Source organism: Psilocybe cubensis, chromosome 10 (assembly GCF_017499595.1).
Source record: "Psilocybe cubensis strain MGC-MH-2018 chromosome 10, whole genome shotgun sequence".
Taxonomy (NCBI): domain Eukaryota; kingdom Fungi; phylum Basidiomycota; class Agaricomycetes; order Agaricales; family Agrocybaceae; genus Psilocybe; species Psilocybe cubensis.
The window spans coordinates 2,065,848-2,093,418 of record NC_063008.1 but is presented as its reverse complement, the minus strand read 5'-3'; the positions used below and the strand labels follow the sequence as shown (position 1 = coordinate 2,093,418).

The 27,571-nt window shown below is 49.6% G+C and overlaps 5 protein-coding genes across 5 annotated transcripts; 2 read left to right on the top strand and 3 right to left on the bottom strand.

The window, feature by feature from the left end:
- Positions 1-429: 429 nt before the first annotated feature.
- JR316_0010913 (Non-specific lipid-transfer protein) lies at positions 430-2,413 on the top strand (the record flags this gene model as incomplete). The annotated part of the gene is made up of 11 exons (XM_047896577.1): positions 430-483; positions 539-565; positions 618-657; positions 711-778; positions 836-1,175; positions 1,236-1,366; positions 1,430-1,693; positions 1,746-1,820; positions 1,878-1,974; positions 2,099-2,255; positions 2,305-2,413. 11 exons carry the CDS (start codon positions 430-432, stop codon positions 2,411-2,413), a joined length of 1,362 nt encoding a protein of 453 aa, XP_047744622.1.
- A 256-nt stretch (positions 2,414-2,669) lies between these two features.
- JR316_0010912 (uncharacterized protein) lies at positions 2,670-2,994 on the bottom strand (the record flags this gene model as incomplete). Its single annotated transcript, XM_047896576.1, has 2 exons — positions 2,670-2,843; positions 2,932-2,994. 2 exons carry the CDS (start codon positions 2,992-2,994, stop codon positions 2,670-2,672), a joined length of 237 nt encoding a protein of 78 aa, XP_047744621.1.
- Positions 2,995-9,302: 6,308 nt separating this feature from the next.
- On the top strand, positions 9,303-15,930 carry JR316_0010911 (Serine/threonine-protein kinase pakC; the record flags this gene model as incomplete). The annotated part of the gene is made up of 7 exons (XM_047896575.1): positions 9,303-9,761; positions 9,826-9,848; positions 9,907-10,512; positions 10,749-15,322; positions 15,388-15,481; positions 15,540-15,756; positions 15,820-15,930. The coding sequence occupies 7 exons, from the start codon at positions 9,303-9,305 to the stop codon at positions 15,928-15,930; spliced, it is 6,084 nt and encodes a 2,027-aa protein (XP_047744620.1).
- A 760-nt stretch (positions 15,931-16,690) lies between these two features.
- JR316_0010910 (U3 small nucleolar RNA-associated protein 10) lies at positions 16,691-24,383 on the bottom strand (the record flags this gene model as incomplete). The annotated part of the gene is made up of 31 exons (XM_047896574.1): positions 16,691-16,818; positions 16,886-17,158; positions 17,228-17,372; positions 17,429-17,490; positions 17,545-17,656; positions 17,708-17,842; positions 17,895-18,136; positions 18,189-18,271; positions 18,322-18,614; positions 18,664-18,973; positions 19,022-19,113; positions 19,167-19,344; positions 19,398-19,540; positions 19,594-19,757; positions 19,811-19,871; positions 19,919-20,123; positions 20,178-20,305; positions 20,363-20,493; positions 20,545-20,858; positions 20,910-21,063; positions 21,116-21,533; positions 21,585-21,737; positions 21,795-22,024; positions 22,073-22,535; positions 22,584-22,730; positions 22,783-23,053; positions 23,103-23,189; positions 23,242-23,447; positions 23,502-23,802; positions 23,863-23,958; positions 24,013-24,383. 31 exons carry the CDS (start codon positions 24,381-24,383, stop codon positions 16,691-16,693), a joined length of 6,096 nt encoding a protein of 2,031 aa, XP_047744619.1.
- A 295-nt stretch (positions 24,384-24,678) lies between these two features.
- On the bottom strand, positions 24,679-27,440 carry JR316_0010909 (uncharacterized protein; the record flags this gene model as incomplete). The annotated part of the gene is made up of 2 exons (XM_047896573.1): positions 24,679-26,497; positions 26,554-27,440. The coding sequence occupies 2 exons, from the start codon at positions 27,438-27,440 to the stop codon at positions 24,679-24,681; spliced, it is 2,706 nt and encodes a 901-aa protein (XP_047744618.1).
- Between the last annotated feature and the right edge of the window lie 131 nt (positions 27,441-27,571).

Here is a 27,571-nt window from a genome sequence, read left to right as displayed (position 1 = left end):
ATCACTTTTTCTCCACTTTAAGACGGATGTCATGAATAGCACTCGGCCTACACCTCGGCCTGCCACTTACATTCTTCATCGCCGTCTCGTCGACGAGTGCATTTCTGTTTACTTTACATGCTATTCTACTATTTGAAAATAAGGAGAGAAAGGTTCACGAGGGTTCACGAGGTTCCTGACTATGCTGTTACTTGGCCTTTTAGGTGTGAATCGTACTAAACATTCAAAATATGGTCAATGCAAGAACAACATCGGGCAAGTCAGGTGGTGAGACTCACAGGCATATGAAAAGCCGAGTTCCGGCTATCCTTCAATCAGCAACTGCCGTAAACGCTCTTGAGAGCCTTATAAGCATGCATTCGCCCAGCAATTCATTTACCCCGCATTCTCCACTTATTTTTGCCTGTGAGCCTCTAAAAAATCTTTGCTATGCCTGGACGTAGGACCTTTCTTATTGGGGGAGGATGCACGGCATTCATTAAGGTACGCTTTTCAACTGGCCAGGTTTCCGTCGCTCGCAGGCTGAATTCTCTTCAAGCCACGGGCAACGAGGAGCACAGAAGACGTATGTAATATTGTCAACTTGTTTCGCCTCGCTCCCCTAAGCACATGTCTAGATGGGGCTTGAGGCTGCAACGAAAGCCCTACTCGATGCTGGTACGTTTGATTGCTCGGACGCTTCAAGCTTCTTCCATAACGATTAACTGTAGGTATAAACTACGACACGATCCAGAATGCCTTCGTAGGTTACTGCTACGGCGACTCGACCAGTGGACAGGTATTCGCTTAATTCGAACTCCCCCGCGCAGACCCCTGAGCGCTTTCCCTTTCTTAGCGCGCCCTCTACAACCTTGGCCTCACCAATATCCCGATCATTAATGTAAATAACAATTGCTCAACCGGTTCCTCTGCACTTTATCAGGCAAACAACGCCGTGAAATACGGCGAAGTTGAGTGTTCGATGGCGCTTGGGTTTGAGCGAATGAAACCTGGCAGTCTGGGAACCAACTTCCCTGATCGGCCAAGTCCCATGCAGTTATTCAACCAGCGTTCTTTCGATCTCGAAGCCGAGCTGGGCGAGAATCACGGGCCTGGTGCTCCTCGCATGTTTGACAACGGCGCCCAAGAGTATTTCGACAAATATGGAGGTGGTGTCGAGCATCTGGCGAAAATCGGTAGGTGTCAGGTCCTCTACAGCATGCTTTCCTGTGGTTAATCAATCTATTCGGAAATAGCATCCAAGAACCACAAGCACTCTTTGAACAATCCTTACTCCCAATTCAGAGATGGTTGGAGCGTCGAGAAGGTCCTTGCCGCACCAAAGATTACCAGAAACTTGACAAAGTTCATGTGCAGTCCCACATCAGTCAGTTGTCGTTATCTTTCTTTACGTCTCAGTCCAGTTCATTAATCAAATGGACATCTTTAGGACGGTGCAGCCTGCTGCATCGTAGCTTCTGAAGATTTCGTGCACGCACATGGCCTCGAAAACCAGGCTATTGAGATTGTCGCTCAAGCTCTCACTACTGATGGGCACAGCACCTTCGAGGGACGCAGTGCTATGGACGTAGTCGGTTACGAGATGTCCAAAATTTGTGCGGATAAGGTGTTCAAAGAAGCAGGATTCGCGGAGGGGCAGGGCAGGGATCAAGTCGGAGTCGTTGAGCTGCACGACTGCTTCGCAGCTAACGAGGTGCGTCATAAGCTCTTTAGAAGTAACTTCATCGCTGATGAGACGCCATAAGCTCATCACATACCAAGCCCTGGGGCTGTGTGCTCCCGGAGAGGCGCACAAGATGGTTGAACGTGGTGATAACACTGTGCGCTCATCTAATTTTCTATGACGACGTCCTTGTCTAAGCCCTTTGTCTATCCAGTATGGAGGGAAATATGTTGTCAACCCCAGCGGTGGTCTTGAGGCCAAGGGTCATCCTCTGGGAGCCACTGGCCTCGGGATGCATTTCTATATCATGAGTACGTCATTACACGCTTAAATAGTTCTCGATGTCTAAAATCCCCCTTATTCGCTAGTGCAACTACGAGAATGTAAGCGCGACCTTCTATCACCAAAATTATCTATATTTACGATCTTCTCCAGGGGCGGGACCTATGCAAGCTCCGGGGCTTTTCAACGTTCCGGACAAACGCGGAAAATATGGGCTTGTCCATAACGTTGGGTTAGGAGGGGCTGTCGTCGTATCTTTACTTCGCCGGCCCGAATTCTTCAAGCCTGGTGGTAAAGACGGAAGAACGAGGTGAGCAACATAGGCTTTTCAATATCCAAATTTTGCTGAGGCATGTCAGACTGGGATATAACCATGCTCACGAGTGTCGTCCGATCACTATGGCCGATGTCGACAAAGTCAAGTCGAAGACTGCATCGCCATATGTTCTTCTTCACGCCAAACTGTGATATTAACATCTGTATGGTTCTTTTACTGTAATTTTGGAATATGATTGTACTTGTATACCTGTTCGTTCAAGCATTATGCCGGTCAGGGCATTTCCCGATGACATATTAATGAAAGACGTGCAAGCAGGCAAGAATATGGTCAAGACGTTTGATTAAATACGTTGTGAGTACAGATAACATTGGCTGGTCAGAGCTGATTATACGATAGAGAAAAATTATACAACATTACGCATGGATAGTACACTGATGCCCATAATCATAGATCCTCGCTCTCTGCGTCCTCTTTCTCTTCCTCCTGTGCCACCACCAGAGTGATTTCTCCCCATGCATCCAAATAACCATCTTCTAGTACTTCTTTTTGCGAGTCTGAAATTGGATTGAGACACGTTTGCGGATCCATGCCTTGACCGTACAGAAGAACCCTATATGTCTGTGAGTGAGATTAATACAGATAAGCCTGCTGCTTACGATGTGCAAGCGAAAAGACTGTGGATCTCACTGCGAAGGGATGGACATACGTGTCTCGAAGACGCTGCTTGGCTGGGCGCACTACATGTGTCGACGGAAGTGAGAACGGACATGCGGGCTTCTTGTAACAGTATTTGAGGCACAGATTACACCAAACATGGTGGAACGCGTCGTCATTGATATGCATTGGATGTGTGTCTGGGTAATCGTTGGGGCATCCACAGCGTATGAAAATATGGTCGTAATCGCCGACGTGCAGGCAGGATGGACATGTAGAAGATGACATGATGGTTTTTTTACAGATGCGGGTGAGGGTGAAGATAGGAAGACGGGGACGAGGATGAGAACAAGGACGAGGACTGGCGAGCTTTCTGATAATCTTGGGGAATCGCATACTAAGCTTCTGGATTATATATCGCATCCATTCCCTGCACTATTGCTTCGGAGTCAATAACGGCGAGGAGACCACGACCCAACATACTAACGGATATGAACTGCTGTCGTAACGTATTCTAGTAGTGGCATTCCGGGACGAAAATAAAGTAACGGAGAAAGATTATTTGAGCCGTTCTCGCCAGATTCGCGGTAAGCCAAGGTGTTAAAGGTGGTGTAGGATGAATTTGTTGAATCCGAGGACAACTCAATCCGTGCAATCCTTCATGGCGCAGACAGCAGAAATACTCGTGGTGTAGTGGCGGAAATCATGGGGAGACGCCAAGGAGGGCTTCTATTTTCTTGAAGGAGGAACGGGGAACTGGCCAGCGATTGATACAGCAGTGACAAGGACTGGGCGGACATTACAGGAGACCCGGAGGGAGTATTCGAGTAATGATAGGGTCATCAGGGCCAGACAGCGGTATCCAATGACGCCAAAGTCATTGCAGCGGATGGGTTTCAGCTATTCGTATGACATCCGTGGCGACATCAGCGAGCAGAGCAGCTAGTACGCGCTTTTCAAAGCCCGCGAGCCCCTCGTGTCCCACCACTTTACGCTCGACCTTCAAACAAGGATACATGCGCTACCGCAGCAGTCTCATTTTCGCCTCCTGCTCGTCTTCAACTCTTGTCATTGGTGTCTCGCTCGCCGCCTCCATCGTCGTCAGGGATATGCGGCGGCATGCCATAACGCAGCTCTCGCGGCGTTTTGGTCACCCATACGCCTTCCGAGCGCTATCAAGATTCAAGTCCGTCCTGCAGACGTGAGATCGCCGCCTCGTACACTGGAAAAGACAAAAATATATCACGGTCACCGTAATCTTGAAACAAAAGCGACACTCTCTTCGATGTCTTCGGTCTCCCCTTCAAGCCAACTTCCCCTTCATTTGCCCAGTCACAGATATGACCATGACCAAACGCTGGCAAAGATTCCTCTCCAAGATTGCAGGATCCCTCGCCGGTCGGGAGTCAAGTAAGTTGTTACTATTGACGTTTGTAGTGGGATTTGATCACCGCATGTCCACGACAAACAAGGTCTTTTTTCCGTCGAATCGATGCATCATGCCGAACATGCCTTGCCTTCAAGAAGAGGACTGATTACCTAGAACTTCATTTTGTACGTATGCTTCTTGAATGCTCAGATACAGTTCGTTCAATCATTAAATGCCGTCCATCAGAAATCTATATTCAGCACGTCGACGTCTCTCCTCATCATCGTTATATCTGGTTTTACATCGATTGCAAAACTATGACCTGCCTGCGCGCCTCATAAGCATTTCGATATATTCGATGCACATACGTTATGGAAACATCGCCGCCAGCGCAGAATAACCCGACGGACACGGGAGAGTAGATAGGCGCGGTCAGTAGAAACTTTCCAGTAAGCAAACAAATCATTTTGCTATTCATACATTGGGGATCGTACCCACCCTCCGTTTCTGCTCACAATCATTTCCGCTTCATGATATAACCTATTGGAGAAAGGTCTGGTGCTGCGATGTTACGATTCCTATTCGAAAGCGCCTGTCTTTTAAAAGAAATTCAAACGTATATCAGAGAGACGGACATTCTGTTGTAGAAATTGGAAGCCAAGTCTGGTTCGATTTTTTCAAGCCTTGCACGCCAAGACAGAAGATTCCCGACGGTGTACGAGAAAAGTCCAGCGACTGGGAGATATCTTTCTTTCGTATTCCTTAACATGGTCATCGACTGGCAGGCAATGTTATCATTTGCTTTGGGTTATTAGACTCAGGCTGGAGCCAAGCCTTATGGAGCATTCCCAATCATGCTGATCTACGAGATGAGTAAGGTCATATCCCAAGGACACGTCTTCTGCTCCTCACTGCTGTGCTTTCATCTTCCAACCTCGTACACCATTGAAACTCTGCATATATGCACGACGGTCCTCGGAATGCTTTCCGAAGAAATCTATGATAATCTCCTTTCCTAAGTTCCTCATATTATTTTTAACAAATCCAGGTCGTCTGTGTGTTCTCCAATTACAAATCTAGGTGCACCATCGATCCACCGTTCACAAGACACGTAGCATGGGCGAACTCGTTTTCTGGAAATTCCCAACGAAGAACGGGTTCGATATATTCTTGGCACAAATATCACGTCGGCATCCGAGTTGGCCGCGTCTAGTTCGAATTTCGTTCTTTACGAGCCTTTACTAGAGGTGCGCTGTACGAGTGCCTATGACATACAGGCCGATATCGCATCGCGCGTGTGGGTAAAGAAGCTTCTCCTGCAGTTTGTCTGAACGTCTTGTGGCCCACCTTATACAACGCGAGGTATGCGTTGCTCGTTCATCTCCGTCATCGATGGTCGCCCTGAATAACTACGCCGAGGCCCAGGGAGATTATCACCCAGCATGCGATCATCTTTGGGCACTTTTTGGCCATTATTAGGTTTGCGGGAGAGGTCGGCTGGTGAAGCCTGGCCTCAAGGCGACCCCTCCAAAAAAGAGTCGTCATGCTCATGGTTGCGCGATCCACAACTTATCGCTGGGGCACAGGTGCTGATGGATTGGATCATAGGAAGCGGGATCATGGACCTCAGGTATGCGCGCTGCATTAATCTCCACACTCTGATCCTGCAGTGGCTGAGCCGATGGTCAACTGGCCATGGCTGGAGGCGACTAGAAATTAAAAATTGATTCCATTTAACCTCCCCACCCACCCAACCTCGCGCCTTCCCGTTCATACGATCAAGGCCATCAGCTGTAATTTTTTTGACCCTGGGTTTTGGTGTCGTGCAAGCTTTCGTCCAGTTCTTTCCGATTTAGTGGTAATCTAAACCGTGACCATCCTTTCGGTACGGTTGTGGTGCTGCCCCTGCCCCTGCTGCCTGCAGTGACAGCTCGCGACCTGTATAATCGAACCCGATTTCCTCCTTCATCCACCCCTCGCTGACTAGACTGATACTCCAGTCATTAATTTCGCTCTGACTCTTGCATTTTAGCTTCTAATCGGGCGATTGGTGCAATTACAGTTGGCAGCAAAGCAGTCTGTGGCTGTCGCTAGTACCGGCGGTTTCTGGCTGCTTAAGTACCGAGATGAAATTGGACATTTTCAACCGTGCGACCCCCCAATTTTAAAATCTGGCTTTTTGCTTCCTTCTATAGAAAAAAGAGGGTAAGGGTAGTAAGGTGGACATATTCTTGTAGTTATCTTTGCAAAACACGAAGTTAACATATCATCTGTACATAGCTCATTTTTTAGAAGTAAAACTTCGCTGATTGGGCTCAGACCATCCTAACCACTGGGTTTACAGAGAACAAGAACACCCTCGTTTTCACTCAATACAGGCAATTCGTTTGTAGTCGGGTAACAATGCCCGATATACCCACCCAAGCCCGAGTGTTCTGCAAGCTCAACCAGCTTCTGATCAGCTTTTCAACACCAGGAAGAACAATGCGTTTGCCTTAATCCATCCATCCCATCCATCCAGAAACCCCAAAATAGCCGGTGTCGAGCCAAAGAAACTTTCCGCCATGGCGCCGATGACAAAGTCGTGACTCCCGAGTCGGCCGTGTGTTCAAAACGTATGTGGGTGGTTACCTAGTAAGTTAGGAAGTAAGTAAGTTTTGCACCTGTGATGCCGGCCGATCAGATCAGCCTGAGCCCTTGCTCGTCGCAGTAGCTTGGGTTCGCGCTAAACCTTGTCTGTTATGCCTTTTTTTGCTCTCTCCCCCTGCACCTTCTGACCCGCAAATTCCGACGGTTAGACGAAAGCGTGTGCGTGTGCGTGCGTGCGTGCTTAGAGTTTAGAGCTTAGATTCTGGGCGTCACTTTGTGCACGTAATGAAAAAGATCTGCACCGTGCTGGATGATATAAAGTTGTATCGCCCCCCAAACGTCATTTGATAACATATGATACCTTTTATTGTACGGTAGGAGTTGTTGTCCACGTTCATTTTGTTTACGCCCGATACGGTATGCATGACGGGCGCTTAATTTAATTACGCACGCAAAAACATGTTTTTTTGAACATGTTTCCGTAGGTTGAATTTACACTTTTTTTCACGCACGTTTCTCGGGGATGGGCGGTTTTTACTACGATTTTAATGGACATGCTGTAGCGTTTCTCGGTACACCGTGCATCCGCCTCTAAAGAATCTAATCCCATCATCCACCTTACAAATCCCTTGTGTATTATATATATATAAATAAATTAATCAATATCCCACCCCAGCTCAACGCCGGCGGCGGATCAACTACGCCGGAGTTCAAGAGTCCACTGCACAGTTCGGCCCTCCAGTTTCCAGTTCCATTTATAGCACCGAAGGAAGAATGCACCCGCCGGCCCTCAGTAACTTGCGATACCTAATTAGTAGCTTGTGCGTCAGCGCAGTGTGATGTTATAATTTCTATAGGAACAGTTTCTTTGATCTTGAAGGGGCCTTTTATGTTGCGAATGATTCCTTGCTTTTTTGTTTGATAGTATGTTTTGGGAGTTGTATGCGGATATGTATCCGCTGGGTGTACCCCGTCCCTTGATCATCTGAGTTTTGTGGCTGAGGTTTTACTGGTATTGAGTCCCAAATTTTTGGAGGAGTGAAGAAGGGAGAGTCGGAGACTGTGGAGGACATTGGTGAGTGATCTGGACCCTCATCAAAAATAGGCGCCGATGAGGTCCACGGAAAAGACATCGTCCGAATTGACGAATTTCGAACTTGACGTCGACTTCTTTGTAAGCAGGTGTGTCAGAATACGACTTATCAGAGGTTATACAAGGTTTCCAGGTCTGCTGAAGTACCTTGGTAACAAAAACTATTAACAACTTGTGGGAAGTGGCAGTTTACATCCCCACTACCACCACCACTTGTTCCTCGATAGATAGGAGCTCAGATAAGATTAGAATTCTGTTATCTCATTAGCAGTATGCAAAGTACTGTGTCACCAGACCCCGTCGTCCTCCGTTTGCCAGTGCGAAGTGAATATGAGCGCCGGGAGCCGAGTCCGAAAGTTACCCTTTATATCGCCCTGAGAAATTACTGTTCTGGGAATCCCTGCGCAGTACTTGCTGTTCTGTTCTAGTCATATCGGCCATGTGAGCTTATACAGTTCACTCGGGTTCAAAGCAAAAGAGTAATATCTGATGTCGATAAAGAAAAGTCGTTGCTGGTTCAACTTTATCACTCCTCGATTCTTGTTTTTGAATTCTGTTGGTTGGGTGGATGTTCAAACTGCAGCTTCTCTTGTCGGTTGGCCGAGTAACGATTGTGAAAGCGTGATTGTGTTGATCAGATACAATTAACTGGAAAATATTCAGCCTCAGGTAGGGTTCGGATGTTCTCCTCAACAGGAAGCTTGGGACCAGATCCTTGTTATCAGCAACCCGAGTCCACTTTCAGTATCGATGATTGACAGACGCGCTTCATATGCCCATGAACACATTTCAATCCAGTTGGAGGACCGGCGACCTCGGCAACTTCGGAATCGGAGACCACTCTTCCGCTGTTCACGTCGCAGCTGCGTGGTTCGTGAATCGACGATGTATAATTTATAAATACAGGGTCTCTCGCCAGATTCTCGGGCATCCAGGACGAGCTAGGATTGCGTACGCCAAATTCGCTAGTGGGGAATTGACGTGAGTAGGATCGGCAGGGCGCAGTTGGGCAGTATGGCTTAGTTCTGAGAAGGGGGTGGTCGTAATGATTAACTGCAGGGTGATGATGTCAGATCCAACGCTTGATCGTAGCGATCATTGACGTCGGGTGGTTGATTGATTGGGGTCGATGAGTTTTGGAGGGGTATTATGAAGTGCAGTTACAGTTGCTGTTGGGGAATGGGGGCTAGGGTTGAGTGGTAGGACTGGTTTTTATAACGTGGAATGGACGGGATTAATTAAGTTGACGCAAGTTGGGGCTGTGCGGGGGATAATTGAGTGAGTGGGCAGCTGTGGCTATGCAGTGGTGAGTCCGGCGTGGACGGTCAACAAGGGCAAATAGGCAGAGGTTGGCACTTGGTCCGATGCAACGATGGCGCCCTTCAAGCTCTACTCAAAGCCCCCTCCGCTGCCCCCAAAAGACCCTATTTACCAGCTCAGAAACACCCAGAACGCCTCCCGCGCCTCCCTCGTCCCCGACTCCCCGTTGCCAGCGTCGCCCTCCGTCCAGTACGCCATCCGCCGCGCCAACTCCCCGCTCCTCGAGTCCATGAGCGTCATGAACCAGAGCTCCTCCAACGTCTCCAATATCAATGGCTCCACCCCCGATCTGCTCTCGCCGCAGGACGGTGCGTCGCAGAGCAGGAACACCACACCCGCACCGACGAAAAAGGCGCCGCTGGCCTTTCTCAAGTTCACCAAGAAGAACAGCCCGAAGAGCCCACCGCCGCAGGCCCCGGACACACCCATCCTCGTCATCGCACCCGCAGACGAGCCAGACCCGCCCCCGCCGCAGGAAGACGACGGGATCTCCATGCCATGGAACTTCCAGGTGCGCTTTGCTGTCCTTCCTTTGATCCCTCTCCTCGTCTGATCGTCTTTTTTTGTTGTAAAAGCATCACATCCACGTTGACGAAGGGTTTGTCTTCTCCTTGTATTTGCTAACTTATCGCGTTGATTGAGTGTAACTTGCATAGATTCGTCGGCTTACCACCCTCATGGTCCACCTCGCTTGCAGCAGCCGGGTTCACAGAGGAAGAAATCGCCGCTATCCAAGCGCGCCGCGCAGCCGGCGTGCGCTCCCCCGCCAACCTCCAGTATCTGTACAACGAACGCCCTCAGAGCCCCGCCGCAGCCGCCTTCCCCTCACATCCACAAGCCTCCTCGTCCTCATCATCCACAACGCCCAACGCCACTGTGCCGATCATCGCGAACCCAACACCGCGCACAACCTCGCTGCCACGCCTCATCCCACTCGTCGCATCCGCATCTGCGCCGCCGTCGTCCTCGTCTGCGGCGTCAGGGTCAGCTGCAGGCCCGTCGTCATCGACGGCAAGTACGGCATCAGCTGCGACGACGACCGTTGCGGGGCTACCATCATCCGCATCCACACCATCCCTGTCAGCTCCATCATCCTCATCAGCAGCAGGGCCCACACAAGCGAAACGCGTGCCGCCGCCAAAGAGGAAGCCGCCTACGGCTTATGAAGATTTGTCGTCGGGAGTCGGAGGAGGGTCAGGGCACAAACCGAATCAGCTGTCGAGCTCGACGATAGGGAATAGCTCGGATTCGCATGCTAGCTCGTACGTCCTTCTTACTTTGTTTGACGTCTTTTTGGTTTCCCCTTTCCTCTACTTTTCATATTCACATTTGTCGATTGCGGTGGCTGGTACTATTCGTTCATTCAATTCGTGATCAACATCTCCGTTTTACATCCCCATTCCTCACATTGACCGCTATCACTTCATATTACATCCCACTGACATCCGCTTTGCACCCACACATATCACCTAATCCGCACTCACCTACTCACCCACAGATCAAACTACAACGCCGCCAACCAAACCGCCAACACGACGTTCGGCAACATGAGCACGTCCGCCGCGTATGCCGTCAACCCGCCGTCGCCGTACCCTGCCGCATCCTCATCTTCGTCGCGACACCCGTACGGCGCTGCTGCACCGGGCACGCCCGCGTACGTCAGCCTGTCGTACTCGAATCCGGCGTTGAACGCCCAAGTGAGTGGAGGAGACAGGGAGGAGGCACAGCGTAGCAGGAGCGGGAGTGCGGGTGCGAGTGTGCTTACGAGTGTGAATGGGGTTGGAGGAGGACATACGAATGGGTCGAGTATCAGTACGACGAACACGCACACGACTGCGAGTAGCAATCCGATGTCGCTTGCTGGGGGAGGTACGGCGCGTTTTAGGGTGGTCAATGGGGACAGGGATACTTCGCGTGGAAGAGGGAGGAGTGGGTCGGCTGCAGGGTCAGTGTCAACGGGAGTGGGAGAGGACAAGGCACCTGCGAAGCCCAGTATATGGGGCACGAAGATATCCAAGGCGAAAGAGAAGGAAAAGGACACTGCGTCCGCTACAACTTCGGAAACGGGGCACTCGTCCGCGTCTGCTTCGGCTTCTGCGTCTGCTTCGACATCGTATTTGGCGTCGAGCTCGCAGCAGAACCTCGCCTCCACGTCCACGTCCACACCTCCAACGCAAACGCCGTCCAAGCTCTCTACGGCAGCAGCCTCCGCATCGTCCTCGCTCGCCCTTGCCGGCTCGCTCGTAGCGAAGCAAAGCTCGAACCTCGTCGATGCCGTCAGAGGGAGGATGAAGAAGGGCCAGACTAGCGGCGGGAGCGGGAGCGGGGCAGGGACAGGGACAGCCGCAGGGAGTCGGGAAGCGAGTCGAGAGCGCGCAGGGCTCAATTTAGGCGCAGGGCTCAGCGGACTGGCGGCGGGCATACGCGCGCGGAGTAAGAGCCGAGAACGCGAGCGCGCGGGGGAGGAGGAGCGCAAGGGGAAAGAGGTGGATTCTGACGAGGAGTTTGTGTCGTTGCCTGCTGTGTCGCCCGATGCGTATTCCGGGCCTTCTGGACGTGGAGGAGGAGGGACGGTTACACCTGGAACAATGGGATCGGGAGCTGGGGATGCGCCGCGTACACCTGTGTGGGAGATATATGCGCGTCCGCGTGCGGGGACGGATGGGAGTACGAATGCGCCTGGGGGGCCTTCTGGTGCTGGCTCTGGGCTTGGTGCGCGGGGGCAGCACTCGTCGCAGTCGTCACTCCGCCAAGGACGCGGCCATACGCCTTCGAGCTCGATATCGCGCAAGCCCTCACTGAGGAGCGCAGCGTCACAGGGCTCTATACGGAGTCGACTGGGCCGTTTTGCTGGATCATCATCCAACAACAACAACAACAGCAGCAACAACACAGCCGCGCTGCAGAACCTCGCGAACCGGTCTGTCGGCAGCTTGCAGTCGACGCGCAATGGGAGCGTGACGAGTCTGGAGAGTATACCAGAGGGTGTGTCCCCGTCCGCGTCCGCGCGTCCGCCGCTTCCGGACGACGCGCGGGAGGTTGTGCGGAGCGCGAGTATGAATCGGGGTGGGAATAAGAGTGGGAGAGGGGGCAAGGGGGGCGCGGGGCAGGGTCCGACGTATGCGTGGTCGCCGCCGGGCGCTACCGCTACTACTACGAGTGCCAGTGCGAGCGGAAGTGGGAGTGGTAGTGGAAGCACCAGTGGGCACGCATATACCGAGATGAGCTATAACCCGTCCTTGTCGTTCTCTGCGTCAGCATCGTCGTCAGCATCGCCTTCAATAACTTCGTCTCCTCAGCCTCAGACGAAACGCACCCCGGCACTCCCACCGCGCCTGTCCCTACACCATTCGAAGGATCCCTCGGAGGACCTGAGCGCATGGTCGGAAGCGCTGCTTAGTGGGATCTCGTTTGGGGATGATGGCAAGGATGGGTTTGATCTTGGGAAGGGGCTTGGACTGGGTTTGGGGCTCGGAACGGACTTTGGGAAGGACAAGAAGGAGAAGGAAGAGAAAGAGCGGGAGCGGGAGAGAGACAGGATGGATTCGCCGACGACTGTCACAACCGCCACGGCTGCTGCTACAGCGCGGCCTTGGGAGCGTCAAGCCCAGGTACAGCCTTCATTCTCGTCTTCGTCGGCGGCTGCATCTTCCTCCTCGTCTTCGTCGCAACAAACTTCCCAAAAGGCGCCCACACCAGCAACAGCACCAGCACCACTACCGCCATCGCGCATACAAACACCACCTCAGCCACCCACCACTACCACCACCACCACCACCTCGACGCCACCTCAATCTCACGCCCCCACACCTCCTCCAGTCACCCGCAAACTGCCCACATCCAAGCCGCCGCCGTCCATCCCCATCCCACCCATCCGCGCGCGCTCCAATTCGCGCTCTGGCTCCGGGCCGACTATGCCGCTGCCCTTGCCTCCTGTCGGTGTAGGCGCATCGAGCTCGAATGGGCCGTTACCACTGATCCCCGAGGTGTCTTCGGCGTCGACGACGAGCTCAGGGCAGATGAATGCCATCCGCTCGCCGCCGCCACCACCGGGACCGGCGACGGCAAACGGACTCCTCAGCCCCCCGCCATCCGCGTGGCCTGCCACGGCAATGACGACCAACTCGGCGGGCGAGCCTGTGTTTTCCCCTGGTGCTGGGTCGTCTGCGGGTCCGGATTCGGCGCAGCTTTGGAATGAGATTGAGCAGATGATGGATCCGGGGATGATCAGCACAATTCCGGGGCTGCATCTTAGTGTTGCGCTTCCGGCTGGTGCGCAGGGTGTGCTGAGGAGTGCAGGGTTGGGCACGGGTACTGGTGCGGGAGGACCGACGCAGAGTTTGAGTGTGAGTGGGAAGGAGTGGGATAAGGAGGCGAAGGCGAAGAAGGAGGATGGGGAGGGTGTAGTAGGAGGTGTGAAGACCGTGGGCGATGTTGTGGGCCGGTCGCCTGTTGCTGCTGAAGGAGAGAGGAGGGCAGATGATGATGATGACAAGAGCGTGTACGACGACGACGATGAGGCGGCGGAGGGACAGGAGGTTGTGCTTGGCCCGCGCCGCGTCCAAGGGCAGACGGCATATGAGGGCGATGTAGAGGAGGATGAAGACGGAGAGGTATACGGTGGCTATATGGAGGATACGACGCCGGACATTGAGCTGAGGATTGCTGAGGACAGGAATGAGTCGGCCAGGGCGGACAATGCCATTGCCGCGGAAGTCGACGCGCGCCTGCTTGACGCGCCGCATCATGTCTTTGCGGACCGAGACTCGAACCGCGACTCGAGCAGGAGCAGCTCTTCGACGCTGACGGTCACGGCGCTCGCAGCGGCGACGATTGTTAGGAACGTCTCGGTCGCGCGGCGCGCGGGCGCGTATGTGGTCGATAATAACAGCACTAGTGACGCGGCGCAGCGTGCGAGGGACAGGCATATGGAGGCGCGTAGGCAGGCGGCGCTGCCAGCACTGCCGGGACCACCTGCGTCGCCCATGGGATCCCACTTTGGCGCGCGCACGGGAGGCGCAGGGAGCGAGGAGAGCACGGGCTCGTCCTCGAGCAGCTCCCGCGATCGGTCGTCGCAGGAGATGCACCCGACGCCCACGACGGACGGAGGAATTGCCTCGCCGCTGTTGTACTACCTCGACGGCGCGCATACACCATCGCCGACGCCGGACAAGGTCTCGTTTGCGCCTGGCCAGCAGCAGGTGCCGTCCAGCCTCCCACCGCCGCCATCGTCTTCGTGGAACAGGGATGCAGCACACGCGTACGATGATGAGGATGACGAGGTCGAGTTTGCCGGGTTCCCTGACGAAGAGACGATGGAAGCCGAGGCGCTGGCAGCGGCTGCTGCCGCCTCTGCCATCGCACCTTCGCCCGGTGCAGCGTCCCGCCCGACAATTGTCATCTCTGATGAGCCAATCTCAAGCCACGGTACTACCATGCCTGTGTCCTCAGCCGGCATCACGCCCGAGACCGCGACGCCACTCTCTCCCTTCCAACAGTACCGCGGCTGGCTCTCGGACGTCGTCGCGCCACTGGAAGAGTTCATCGACGAGGCGGTCGACCCGAGGGACCACTACCTCGACCTGACCGAGATCGCCGAGGGCGAGTCCGGCTCCGTATTCGCCGCGCTGCTCAACCCTGCCACAGCACATAAGCTGCGTCTTCCACCGCTCATCAAGGCACAGGACGCAGAGGCCGTGCGCGCAGGGCAGCCAGTCATGGTCGCCATCAAGAGCGTGGCGATCGTACCCTCCGGCAGCCCGAAGCTCGTGGACCTGCAGCGCGAGCTATCGCTGATGCGCGGGCTGGGGCACGAGAACGTTCTGGGCATGGACGGCGTGTACGTCGACCTCGTCGAGGACTCACTATGGGTCCGCATGGAGCTCATGGAGCGCAGTCTCGCGGACATCATCGCGCTCGTGGGCGACGGGCTGCAGCTGCAGGAGCGCACGATCGCGCGCTTTGCGAGCGACGTGCTCTGCGCGCTCGAGTTTCTGCAGAAGCATCATATCGCCCACCGTGATGTGCGCTCGGACAATCTACTGCTCAATAAAAATGGCGTGCTCAAGCTTGGTGGGTACCCCTCCCACCTGTTTTTTTTTTTTCTTTTACTTTGATCTAATTTGTTGTGATAATAGCCGACTTTTCCAATGCAGTGCAAGTGGCTCCAGGCAAATCAATGCTCTCTGATCCAGCAGGCGTCGTGTTCTGGCAGGCCCCAGAAGTCCGAAGGTAAATTATCTCTGTTTCATCCATCATACAATGCATGCAACTAAAACCAATATCCCAGGCCTCCATACGACGCACTCAAAGTCGACGTCTGGTCGCTCGGCGCGACCGTGTGGGAGATGGCGCAGCAGGACCCGCCGTTCGCCGACACCAAGCAGCTCGCGGACCGCTGGCCCCCACTGCGTCAGCCCGAGCTCTATTCCCCCGCATTCCACGAATTCCTGAGGAGGTGCTCCGAGCCTGCAGCCGCGCGCCCGAGCCCGAGCGAACTCTTAAAGGTACGCATATATTTGACATTTTTTTATAAGAATTTTTTTTCACTCATGTGGGACGTCATACAGAGCTCGTTCATCGTCCACAAAGCGTGCGGCCGCCACGTCATTGTCCTCCTCCTTTCACAGTGCATGGCCATCGAAAAATTGCTACAGGAAGGAAATGCACCCGCTTCATGATTTTTTTTAAAAAAATTATCACCTTTGTTTTTCCATTCACCTTTCATCCCTTACCGCCGAAAACTTTCAATTCAACAATGAATCCCCATCCCCATCTCCATCCACATCCACATTTCATCTCTTTGTTCATGGTTCCATCACTGTGTTGTTGTTGTTTTAATCTGACTTCGTCCTTTCTTATTACGTGGACATACTTTTCTGTTCTTTACCATCTGCTCCCATTTCATTCCCATCGCATGCATATTTACATACCAGCATACCATTTCTTTCATCTCTTATTTTTTTTGGCTTCAAGTTCTTTATTACTTCTCCCAATATTGTTTACTTACAAAACAACTAGTAGTAGTAGTAGTGCATATATATACCCCAGGGTTTTTCTTCCTTCTCCTCTTCCTCCTCCTCCTCGCTAGGCAGTCAGCGCTTTATTGCATCTGTGCAATGTTTTTATTCTCACTTATATCATTTTCTTCTCTTTTTCTATTCATTGTTGCCATCATCTCCTCCTTTTCTTACTCAGGTTCAGGTTACCCGTAATTTTATATCATCAAGGTCTTTTTCTTTTCATCTCATACATATCTCATCAATCAATCAATCTCATTGTCTCTCCAAAACCCATGTTCTATGGACATTGTCAAAAAAAAAAAAAAAGAAACGGCGTTGAGACCTCCAATCGCCATATACACCTCATGTAAAAAACCTGATATAAATTACAACTAAATTACTTTTTTGTCGAACCGATCTCTCATCGCTTCATTCATACTCATAGCCCATCAATCGCACCAGCCACGCTCTCAACAGCATCTTTCAGTTTTATGCACTCCTTGACGACCACATCGTTCTCGTCCTCTCCACACTCCGAAATGAACGTCGCAGTCTCGCCCACAAATCCTATAAGACAAAAACCATAAACAATCCCATCCACACAAAAATAAACCAAAAAAAAAGGAATACACACCAAGCAACTTGCCGCCATTCGCACGCCAAACCGCCTCGGCGCACGTGAGCGCGAACAGCCGCACGCGATGGTCCTCCGACCGCGTATGCATCAAAATATTAAGATTGATCGTCTTGAGCAATGTATCGTCCGTTGCGTTTTCGACGAGCGCAGCGAGGCAGTCCTGCAGCTGCGTCTTACCGTCTTCAGCGCCGAAGCCCAGCCGGATGCAGACTTCGATTTGGCCGGTCAAAGGTGTCGCGATTTGCCGGAGCTTGTCGTCTCGCCAGAATACTAGAGAAAAAAAGAAAAATTGTAAGAACGATGGGTTGGAGTTTTTTTGTGTTGGTTGGATTGGCCTACCTCCATCGTCAAAGTTCAGTGCGCGGGTGAGGGTTTGGAGAACGGAAGACCAGAGTGAAAAGTCGCTGGAAGTGGACGCAGTGAAAGAGGCCAAGATGTCGCAGTATGGTTGCAATAGGAACGACATATATGGAACCATCAACGTCTAAAAGAATCAACCCGTCAGAAGAAGCGAGAAACAAAACACACAAAGCCTCTCACCTTGAAGAAATCAAGGAGGCTGATGTAAAGATGACCAAATGTAACCTTGCGAGCAACGTCGTCTACGCAATTGTTAATGATTATATTTTTGATTACCAAAAAATTGATCGACGCACTGGTGTTTTCGACAAAAGCCCAATCGAACAGACGACGGAACAGCGGTTTGAATGCAGTTTCATTCAATTTGACCACGAGCTCTTTGAACGCTGCAATAACGCGAGATTCCACCTAAGTCATTTAAATAAGCCAAAGGTTGTGCTCAAAGGCATGACCACATACCTCAGGGTCAACTTTGACAATATCCAAGGCTTCAAGGAACAACTTGAAAGAAGCGCGAAGATGTTCCAAGACGATTGGTCGATCAGCATGTTGCAGTGCTCGAGAAAATACGTAGAAATAGGCTGAGATTCTGGCCTATATGTAAATGTAAGCATAGGATGTTTTAACAAATAGCAATGAACATTACCAATTTCCCAGACACCTGGAGAGACTGCCACATATCCAACAAACTTGGAATGAGTACCTTAGCAGGTATGCGCTTCGCAAGAGATTTGGTCAATGAGGATAATGCGGCAGGTGATATTTTGGAAGTTGATGAAGCTTCATCCATATACAAGAATACCACTTGGTTGACTTCGCCACTTCCCCAGAAAGTAGGTATGGTCGATAGCAACCCACTGAGTATTTGGAAGGAATTTTGGAAAAGTGCTGATAACAACATATATAAATATCATTTCGTTACGTCAAAAAAGTTACTTACCACCGTCGTCTCCCCGAAGGACTGTAATACTGAGCGAGATGATCGAACGGAAGAAGGGAATGATACGAGGACCAAGCTTGACCCTGTGAAAAGTGAGTGATAATGTCTACATACATCACAGAACAATTCTTACGACATGGCAGCGAGTGCACCCAATGCTGGGAGAGCGAGAGCCTTTTCTTTGGAAGCTGAGATGGCGAATGGAAGCAAGTCCGTCAGTGGGCTTTCTTCTCCAGATGAGATCGTAGAAGCGATCGAAGTGATAGCTTCGTAGGCATGCGCCACAAGAGGGCCTTCTTTGTGAATAGTGAGCAAGCTCTTGATGGACCCCAAGATTTTGACAATGTAGCTTGTGAGTGTAGGCCTCATCTTGGCAGATACATCGGGAAGTCTCTTTGAAAGAAGTTCCAGAGCTCCAGCTTGAACCTGGTACAACATTAATACGGATACATTGATATTCATTCATGTTGCCCACCTTAACGTCTCCTGAGTCAAGCATCAATTGCACGGCTTCACTGAAATCGACCACAGACATCCCGCTAAGAAGTCTGCCGAGAGTTGCGCGAGCAGCCTCAGAAACATCCCCAATCTTCGTTTCAGTTGATACACCTTCCGGAAGGACAGCTAATATGATCAGCTGAGATATCACAGAGCTGATAGAAACGCCGCTGTCAGTTGCAGCGGGAGTGGTGGGTTTTGGCTTGAAGGCATAACCAACGAAGACAATCAATGCTTGTGCACGTCTCCTCAAGATTGTCGAGGACGAAATTGAATGGTCTCCATCACTTGTTCTTCGGTCAGCATGATTGATAAAAAAAGCATTTTTTACATACGTTACTCCTTCCAAGAAGATAGGCTGCTTTGATTGAGGATCAGCTATATGCGCCACAATACGTCTGCTTTCCTGCAAGATCTCAGTTGCAGTCTGGAAAAATAACATTAAGAAAAATGCATCAAAAGCGGAAGAGAAAGTCTGACATGAAGTTGCAAAGCATAATCGCAATGTTGGAATACGGCTATCGGTAATGAAAGCGAGTTTTGGACTTCCTCCGAAGGCTGTCGAATTATTCTATTTGCCATTTTTTCGAGGAGAAGCATGCAGATTGGTGCCATAAATTCGCGAGCACCGAGAACGTCAACAAGATGAGAAAAGAATCTAAAAATAGTGGATCAGTCGCAAAACTTTTTGCCACATTACTGCAGACGAACTTGTTACGCCTGTGTCGGGGAATATGGTTCGCAGCATCCGAGAAGACTCGAAGAAACTCTTTAGAGGCAAGATATAGATCAAGCGGCTGAGTATGAGCTTCCTTTAGTGATGATACCATGACAGGAACAATGCCATCAATGGTCTACAACGTATTAGTTATCAATCACAAACTCCAGAGCTTTGTGTAACGCTCACCTGCTGTACAACTTTGAAGCTGTAGCTATCATCCCTATGGAAGACATTTGATCCCATGAACGTGAAGACTGGCATAACATTGTAAAGCACAGATTCTGGAGCAAGGCGGGCCAGATTGGCGATAAGAAGAAGCGCTTGATGGAATGTTTGAGGATTTCCAGATACTAGACTATGATCAGGTCCTGAAAAATCGAAGAAGGATAAGTGGATTACAGACCTCGAATAACCTCGACCAAAATATCCAAACGTATCACGCTGGGAGACAAGTTAGGCACCTCCTACACGCAGTGTTAGACGATGAAAAGGTATAACGAATGCAACGTACAGTGATTTTAGATGCAGCACTTTCCACGGCAGACATTAACAATTGTTCAATATAACTCACATCAGCCTGCGCTGGGGGCAAGACTTGTACAACCCTGCTCAAAGTATCAAGAAGATGGGAGATAAGATCAAGCGATCCAGGGAGAGATTTGGTGCCCAAAATTTCAACCAGAAGACTGAGTCGCGGAAGAACATCCTCAGGAGTTCTAGAAAGCAATTGAGATTTGAAATATATCAAAGTGAGTTTAACATCAACTTACTCCATCGTTTTAACACGTTTGACACGGGGGCTTGAAGTTGGTCCAACAGGGGTGTACAATCCAAGCAAGTGAGTAATGAGGGGTACATCAACGAGAACAGTTGATAACACGCGGCGAGACAGTGATTGCTGTAAAAATGGATCATGAAATTCGGTGTCAATGTAAAATGCATAGCGGAAGCTTACAGATGATGAATCTTGCGAACCGACATCAAGGAGTGTTTCGCAGAGTGAGAATTTTCTTTGCTGATTGAGAGAAGCAAACAACCCGGTTTCAATGGCATGCGCAAGGGCTTCCTGAGGCTGGATTGGAGTACCTGTCAAGATCGTGAATGGATTGCAATTACATTGATAAATTTTATGCATACCTGTACGGAAGAAAGTCTGTAAGACTTGCGAGAAATTGGCCCATGCAGAGGGCGTGTCGTTGAGGTATGTGGCCGCGGAAGAATCATAGCAAGATAGGAGGCGTGTCAAAAATTCTTCGGAATGTTTAGAGAATATGGCAGCCGCTTCCACAGAGGACACGTCATCGACGACTGCTTGAATAGTAGGAATAAGAATTTCAATCTTGGCTTTGTTGGTAATCGTCGCGATGGATTTTAAAAGGGCATTTTGGACAGATTCTGACGAGAGGGCGTTGATATGTGAGAGCAAGTAACATACGATGCGGTGCTTATAACTACCAACAAATGGGTAAGTGGCTATGAGTGATACTAGCGAAAGAACGTACTCAGCGTCGCGTTTCTTGTCAGTTTTGACACGTCCAAGATGCTGATCATGGAATGTTTTAAGATAAGTAGAATCGTTGGCAAAATGATCGCGATGTTCAACTAGAGCAGCTAGGTATTTCTTAAGATCGTCCTGGTCGAGATATTGCAAAGTTCCTGATGAACGCGCGAGTTAATGAAAGGCTGATTAATCAGAAAAATATCTCACTGTCGTTGTGGCCATAGATAGCATCAAAGAGATAGACAGACGATAGCTTGCGCTCAGCCAAAATTCTGATACGAGATACACATTCCAAAGCACCCTGACAGATGTTGGTATCGGATGTTTGCAATATAACCAACAACGAAGGGATGATGGTCTGGAAATCTAAGCCATCATCTTCGAGCAGATGAGCCTCCAAAAAGGCTGCAGCATGTAACAAAGAGATGGCCTTTGAATCCTTGTATTCATCTACACGACCCGATGACCAAATGCCAGCCAAAAATGCTAAAGCATCTCCTTTGATATTTAAAAATAAAATTTGCAGCAGCGAGCTGGAAAGTACGGGAATTGAAGTTGATGCATTTGCGAGTTGGTAAATAGACCTAATCAGTCTGACGTAGCGACTTCCCAGGTCTGTATCCTCCTACAACAACGCGGGTGAGTAGAGATTTTGTGCAAGAAACAAACGAATTACAGAAGATAACTCGGCAACCCAGTCGAGGACAATATCCGCAGGTCGTGGAATGCGAGCGATGGTAGCTACAAGTGAAATTTGAATCCAATTCTGTGTGGTTTTGCTGCTAGGTTTGGTGATTATATATTTTCCTAGAGATTTATCCTCCGTTGACTGTTTGAGGAGATGAGTGAGATATATATATATATGCTCAAATTAAATATTTCTTACAATAAGCGCCAGATGTTCTTGTGAAGAATCATCAATGCCTGAAAGCTCGTCAAGGTTCATAGTTGCCAAGATCTGGTGGGCAGCATCAACTTGCAGATCTTCAGATAGCTGCTTTACGAGAGACGTGGCGACAAGGTAACCCATTAATCTGGTATGAGGGTGTGGATCTCTCAGTTTGCTTAGGAGTGTTGAGAGGTTGTCAGTAAACCGATCTGATTTCATAATATTGCCTGGACAACTTATCAGTAGCAACAAGTACCAAAATACTGGTAACTTACCGGCCATTCGCTCTGCGACGTTGAGGTTAATGAGGTTCATGTGTTCAACGGCGTCGCCTTCGGTGTTACTCTCTGCTTTGACTACCTGGGCACAGCCCGTAAGCCAGTCCAGGGCCTTGTCTTCAGAAAGGTGATCCTGGATGATGTCCCACACAAGTTCCGCAGTTTTCTGTCTGGGCTTTGAAAACAACAAAAATGGGAAGAAAATGCGATGGAAGATATCCGTTTGTACTGAGGCATCGACTGCTTTCCAGAAAGAGGACGCCAAATAGGTCAAATGAAGGCGAAGAAGGTTGCGTTTTGGTTTGGAATCTGAATCCATGGCCACGCATAACGATGACAAAAACGCTTTTGAGTCTGATACGAAAATTGGGGTTACAGCCAAAGGATTTGCGTATAACGCTTCCAAAACACTGGCATTGGAATCTTGTAGGCGAGCGATCATAATACCTCGAGTAGTTTCCTGCAAAGTGTAAGTGTCATTCTTGTAGTCACAAAGCTGGAATCGCACCATATTATCGATGCTTGACAATTCTTTCCCTTCAATAGATTTCACCAATTCTTTAACAGCTATGATGCGCACTTTGGCATCAGAATCTGCCGACGCCAGAAGCATATCATTGCCTTCACGTAAAGTCGCATTTGAAAGTTGGCCAATCTGGTAATTTTTGTGTAAGAAAAAGAATGGTAATGGTGCTTTTGAGGCTCACAGTTGATAGAGAAATAATCAACTGTTCAATGGTATCTCCCAAAGAAGGGTTGTTTTCACTAAATTTGTCCACTGCGCTTCCAAGAATATCTGGATGACGTTGTTGGATCAGTGAAAGCAGCCGGCGCGAGCACAGCGATATCTGGGTTTCTCCTTCTGATTTTGCGGCAATTTCCACAAGAGAAGAGGCCAATGTTTCGAGTATAGACGAAGGAGTCATCTCTGTCAAGATAACGGATTCAAGTATGTCTGACACATTGGAACCATCCAATCTTTCGGAGAAGTCAGAGAGATGGGCAACTAGACGGTAGAATCACGCACTTTTTGCAGAGCATTCTCACTAAGGGAAGAATAACCTTCTCACTGCCTACCCAAGATGAGCTTGTAGCGAGTGCTTCTTTGAAACCGCTGTATACATGAGATATAAATTCGGTCCACATGTATTAATAGAGGGACGTACGAAATGCGAAGCATAGCACTAAGCGTCCCATCAGTGAACTCGTCCAATTCAGGTTGGCCCTCGCAAACTGCTACAAGGGAACTAAGAAACTGGTCTGCTTGCACTACATGAGCACAAGATGCCATGATCCCTGCAATAGCCTTCAGAGCTGTAGGTGAAAGTTCACATTTCGAGGAAAGGGTAGCAAGAAGGATGTAACTTCCAAGCTACAACAAAATCGTGAAAAGCTGGTCTGCAACGCAATAAAAAGATATGCTCACGATCCCATCTTTCACTGATTTCTTCCCCTTCTGTTGCAATGGTTCGATTAGTGCCGGCAAAAGATATGCCATTGTCCCTTCACTCATTGTTTTACTTCGTTTAAGGAAATCATGTAGAGTGGCGGCATTGAAAGCGTAGAGGACACGATGTCCCAATCCTTTTTTGACTGCTGCAGGAAGCAGTGACACAACGAAGCGTGCGAGGTCTGAATTTTTAAGCATTTCCGTGACCAACGATACTCGAGGGAGATTTTGAGCGGCGGATTTATAGGGAATGAGAAAACTCCAGGTAGAGTTGGGTCTAGTAAAATGACCGCTGTTATTAGTATTTATATCACGACAGACAGATGAGATCGAGTACTTTAGTTGTAGGATAGTAAGCATTTTAGCAAAGTGCGGCGATTCATGATATGGGAGAAAGAGAGACAATGTGGCTTCGATATTAAATTCGTTGATCCTAAGACAGAACAAATATAAGAGAATATCTAACTGCATCTTTTATAACACTCACCGGAACCTCCTCACTAGCCATTCTATGATCTTTCCAGTGGATGGTTCCATCAAATATGGACTAAGCAGCCATAGGAAATCTTCGATGGCTTTGTCCAATTCTTCAATCGCCTCCAATGTTAACAATGTTCTGTCCGTTTCTTTAGCCCTTTCAGAGAAAAGAGAATCTTCATAGTTTCCTAAACTGGGGCAGATAGATGATAGCTGTATCAATGCATTAACGGCCAGGGCGTGAATTGCTTCCAGGTCGTGTTCATCCGCATCTTTCCCAGTGAAGAGATAGGAAGCGGATGCCTTTCGACGAGATCGGTCCACGAGAAGAGATGCGTTGAGGGAGACATTTTTTGCCAGCTGGGTAGCTAAGCTGGACATGTCTAAAGATTTTGGACAATTGACACTGGACAGGAACAGTGAAGCATTAGTGATGCAGCGACTTCAAAAAATTAGGCACGTGAGTCGTGACTGCTTTTGCCAATGCCAGGGAAAAGGATTCCATTTATGGAATTTTTTCGCCGCCAAGAGCAAGAAATGGCCAAGTGGGGTTATTATTGCGTTCGACCCTCCAACTTGCGTCCAACGAGTCAGCGCTCAGCTCGTAGCTTTCGCTCCCAGACACTTCTAAATTACATCATATTCATGAAAGTATGTTGTGCACTAGGGTATAAACCTACTGGTCTAGTTTAATTCTCGAAGTTCTAAACAACTGCACCATCCCAACAGGAATCAAATCGGGATCCACGACGTCAAGGCCCCCAAACCTTTTCACAACTTCATCACCATACATACTGACCACCCATTGCTCATGCCATTCCATAAAGACCCAGGATTTTGACGTTTGCACAAGCGCCTCCTTGACCTTCGGTACTAACTCCACAGAACACCTTTTCGGCAACTCCAACATGTCGCGATATGAGTTGCCCCACTCTGTAAGCCAGGACTCACGGAGAGAAATGTATTCTTCGAAAGACATGAATTCTTGACTAACACCTTTCTTCCCCTTTCGATACTCGCGATCCTTCTCCCAGACATTTTTTAGATGAGCGTAAAGCTTCCGGTCGTGCTCGATGCGCTTCTTGAATTTCTGGTCAGCAATTGCTGTATGCTCGAAGAATACTTCGGGAGAAGCTGCAGCGGCGTCATCATCGTCAGGATTTCGGTGGCGCCCTCTAGCATCAAATTCATCTTGGTCTCCGTGTGATACGAGGGGCTTTCCATGTCTTTGTAGGGAAAGTAGCTCCAATAATGGGTTGCGAAGTTCAAGGCCTCCACTGCCAATAGGAAAATAAAAGTAGCCTTCAGGAAGGTCTGCCACTCCAAATCGTTCTTGAATAGTTTTTCGAAGATAACCAACCGCACTTCCACTTCCGTCGCTGAAGAGCTCTCGTTGAATACGAATCAGAACGCCGATGACGTCACCAATGTGAGCTTGCCCGAAGCAATTAGCAGGAATACCACCCAAGTTCCTTAGGATATAAGACATATACTTGTTATAAGTGTTGACCCAGCCAAAAACAGACTTGGTGCTCGTAAGTTGTCGGCGCATCTCAACGATATTCTTGTTGATCTCTTCTTGGTTAAGGACAAATCGTGATTCCTTTGGATCGAAAACTAGGAAACCCCAACGAATATCGCCTTTCGGCAGACCAGAAGCATCCTCTGGAGGGCCAACGTAAGCCGACCCTGTTTTCGTATCATTAAATTTGAGCCCGACCAGCCGTGCGTATTTGTTCATCTCTGCCCACCCACGGGCCACCTTTTCAGCGCTGGCATCCCAGAGCCATAGGTCGTCGTGCATACGATGCAGAAAAAGTCCATCGGCACACTGGTTAACAGCAAAATCCATAATGAAGATAACGGCCTCGCCACAAAATACGCTGAATGCATATCCAATAGGGGTCCCACGTTTGCGAGTACGCGGTTCATCTTCACCATGGAAGCGAATAGGCGCAGATAGGAAAGCTTGTAAGAACGATAACCAGGTTTTTGGAAGGCCCATGAACTCGAGAACAGTTAGGATGGAAGTATGCGGCAAGGAAGGTCCAAACCACTCCAAGTCTGAGCAAAGGATAGCATGAGTTCCATGAAGCGCCGTATTAAGATACGTCTCCGTCGTTATAATATGCAATAACTTCTGTTTTATTTGCGCTCCGCTCATACGTGAGGGTTCCGTTCGTTGTTGACCCGAATCCCCAGTGTCGTCGTAAGGCTTTGGCTGGTTGCTTGTTTCTTGCAACTGAGTTACAAAGAACATGGTGTGTTGGTTATTTTCTCGCTCGACGTCAATAGAACGTGGTTCTTGAGATCCACCGTTTGAATCTCGGAGTTGATCTGCGCGCCTCTTTTTCTCGTCTTGTTTGGGAGAAGCGGGTCGTATCCAGGCTTTACTGCTGAATAGACGAGTTAGGCAGCCTTTGAGTTTCACTTGCCAGGAAACTCCGAGGTGATGAAGCAGAAGTGCATCCATGATTTCAGGGTCAGTGAAGGCTCTAATTTTAAGAAAAAGGTTAATGACCATCAACTCTCAGAAAAAATGAAGAAGCACCTATATTTTCCATTAAAGTGACGACGGAACTCAACAAGAATGCCTTCTTTGGGCCATGCCCAAGTGTCAAGGCTAGCCATCCGCATATTAAGAACACTGGTGACCTCATTCAATACTGTCGAGTTCTCTTCGAAGGCTCTCAAGGTCGTTCGCTTTTCCTCATCCATAAGTCCAGTAGCAAGCAAGCCAGAAATCGCATTCCGCACATCCTGGGGGGTAATGGTTTTGCGTTGAAGTGTTGCCCCAAAGTCCTTGAGGTCCCTCCTTAAACCAGCTAAGACTTTCTTCGCCTCTTCTGAGCTAAACAGTTGCTCCAGATATGCACTGAGTTCAGTGACTGGCGTTGGATAGTCGTCAAAAACAATTGACATCAACTTTTCCTTCTGGTCGTACATTTCCTTCCTCCCAACCTCCACGAATTCTGATTGGTTTTCAGAGAGTCCTTGATAAGAGACAGTAGCAGAATCTCCACTGGCCAACCACTCGTTAAACAAGCTACCAAATAGCTTAGCTGAGTCGAAGCGCATAACTGTATGTCGGATGTGATCCTCGAGCGTTTCTGCCCATCCCTCGACAATTTTTGGATTGAAGTTGGGGTCGTATTTCGCTTGTTGGATCCAATATTCCAAGTTTTTTAGCTGAAGTTTGCCGCCCACAATTGGCGAGTGCTGTTTCACTTCTCCTGACCCTTTCCACGATTTCACCGCTTTAGCAAGGATTTCGACCTTCTCCAGGAGTTTTCCGCTGTCGCCGAGAGCTTTCGCCTGTTCAAGAACTTTGGCGTGGGCCTGGTATGCGAGCCGTTGCTTTTCGAGTTCTTGAAGCTTTATTTCGGTAATAAACTGAAGGCTTTGGCCAAAAGACGAGCCTGGTGTGGTGTTTGGCATAATTTTCCTGTTCAGGGGCAAGAGACTATGGAAATTCAATTCCCAACGGGCTTGAGATAGAATCGGAGAAAGGAAGGAAAGATGAGCAAAAAGACAGGGTGTGTCCCATTTTTAAGGGCAGTTCGTTTTCT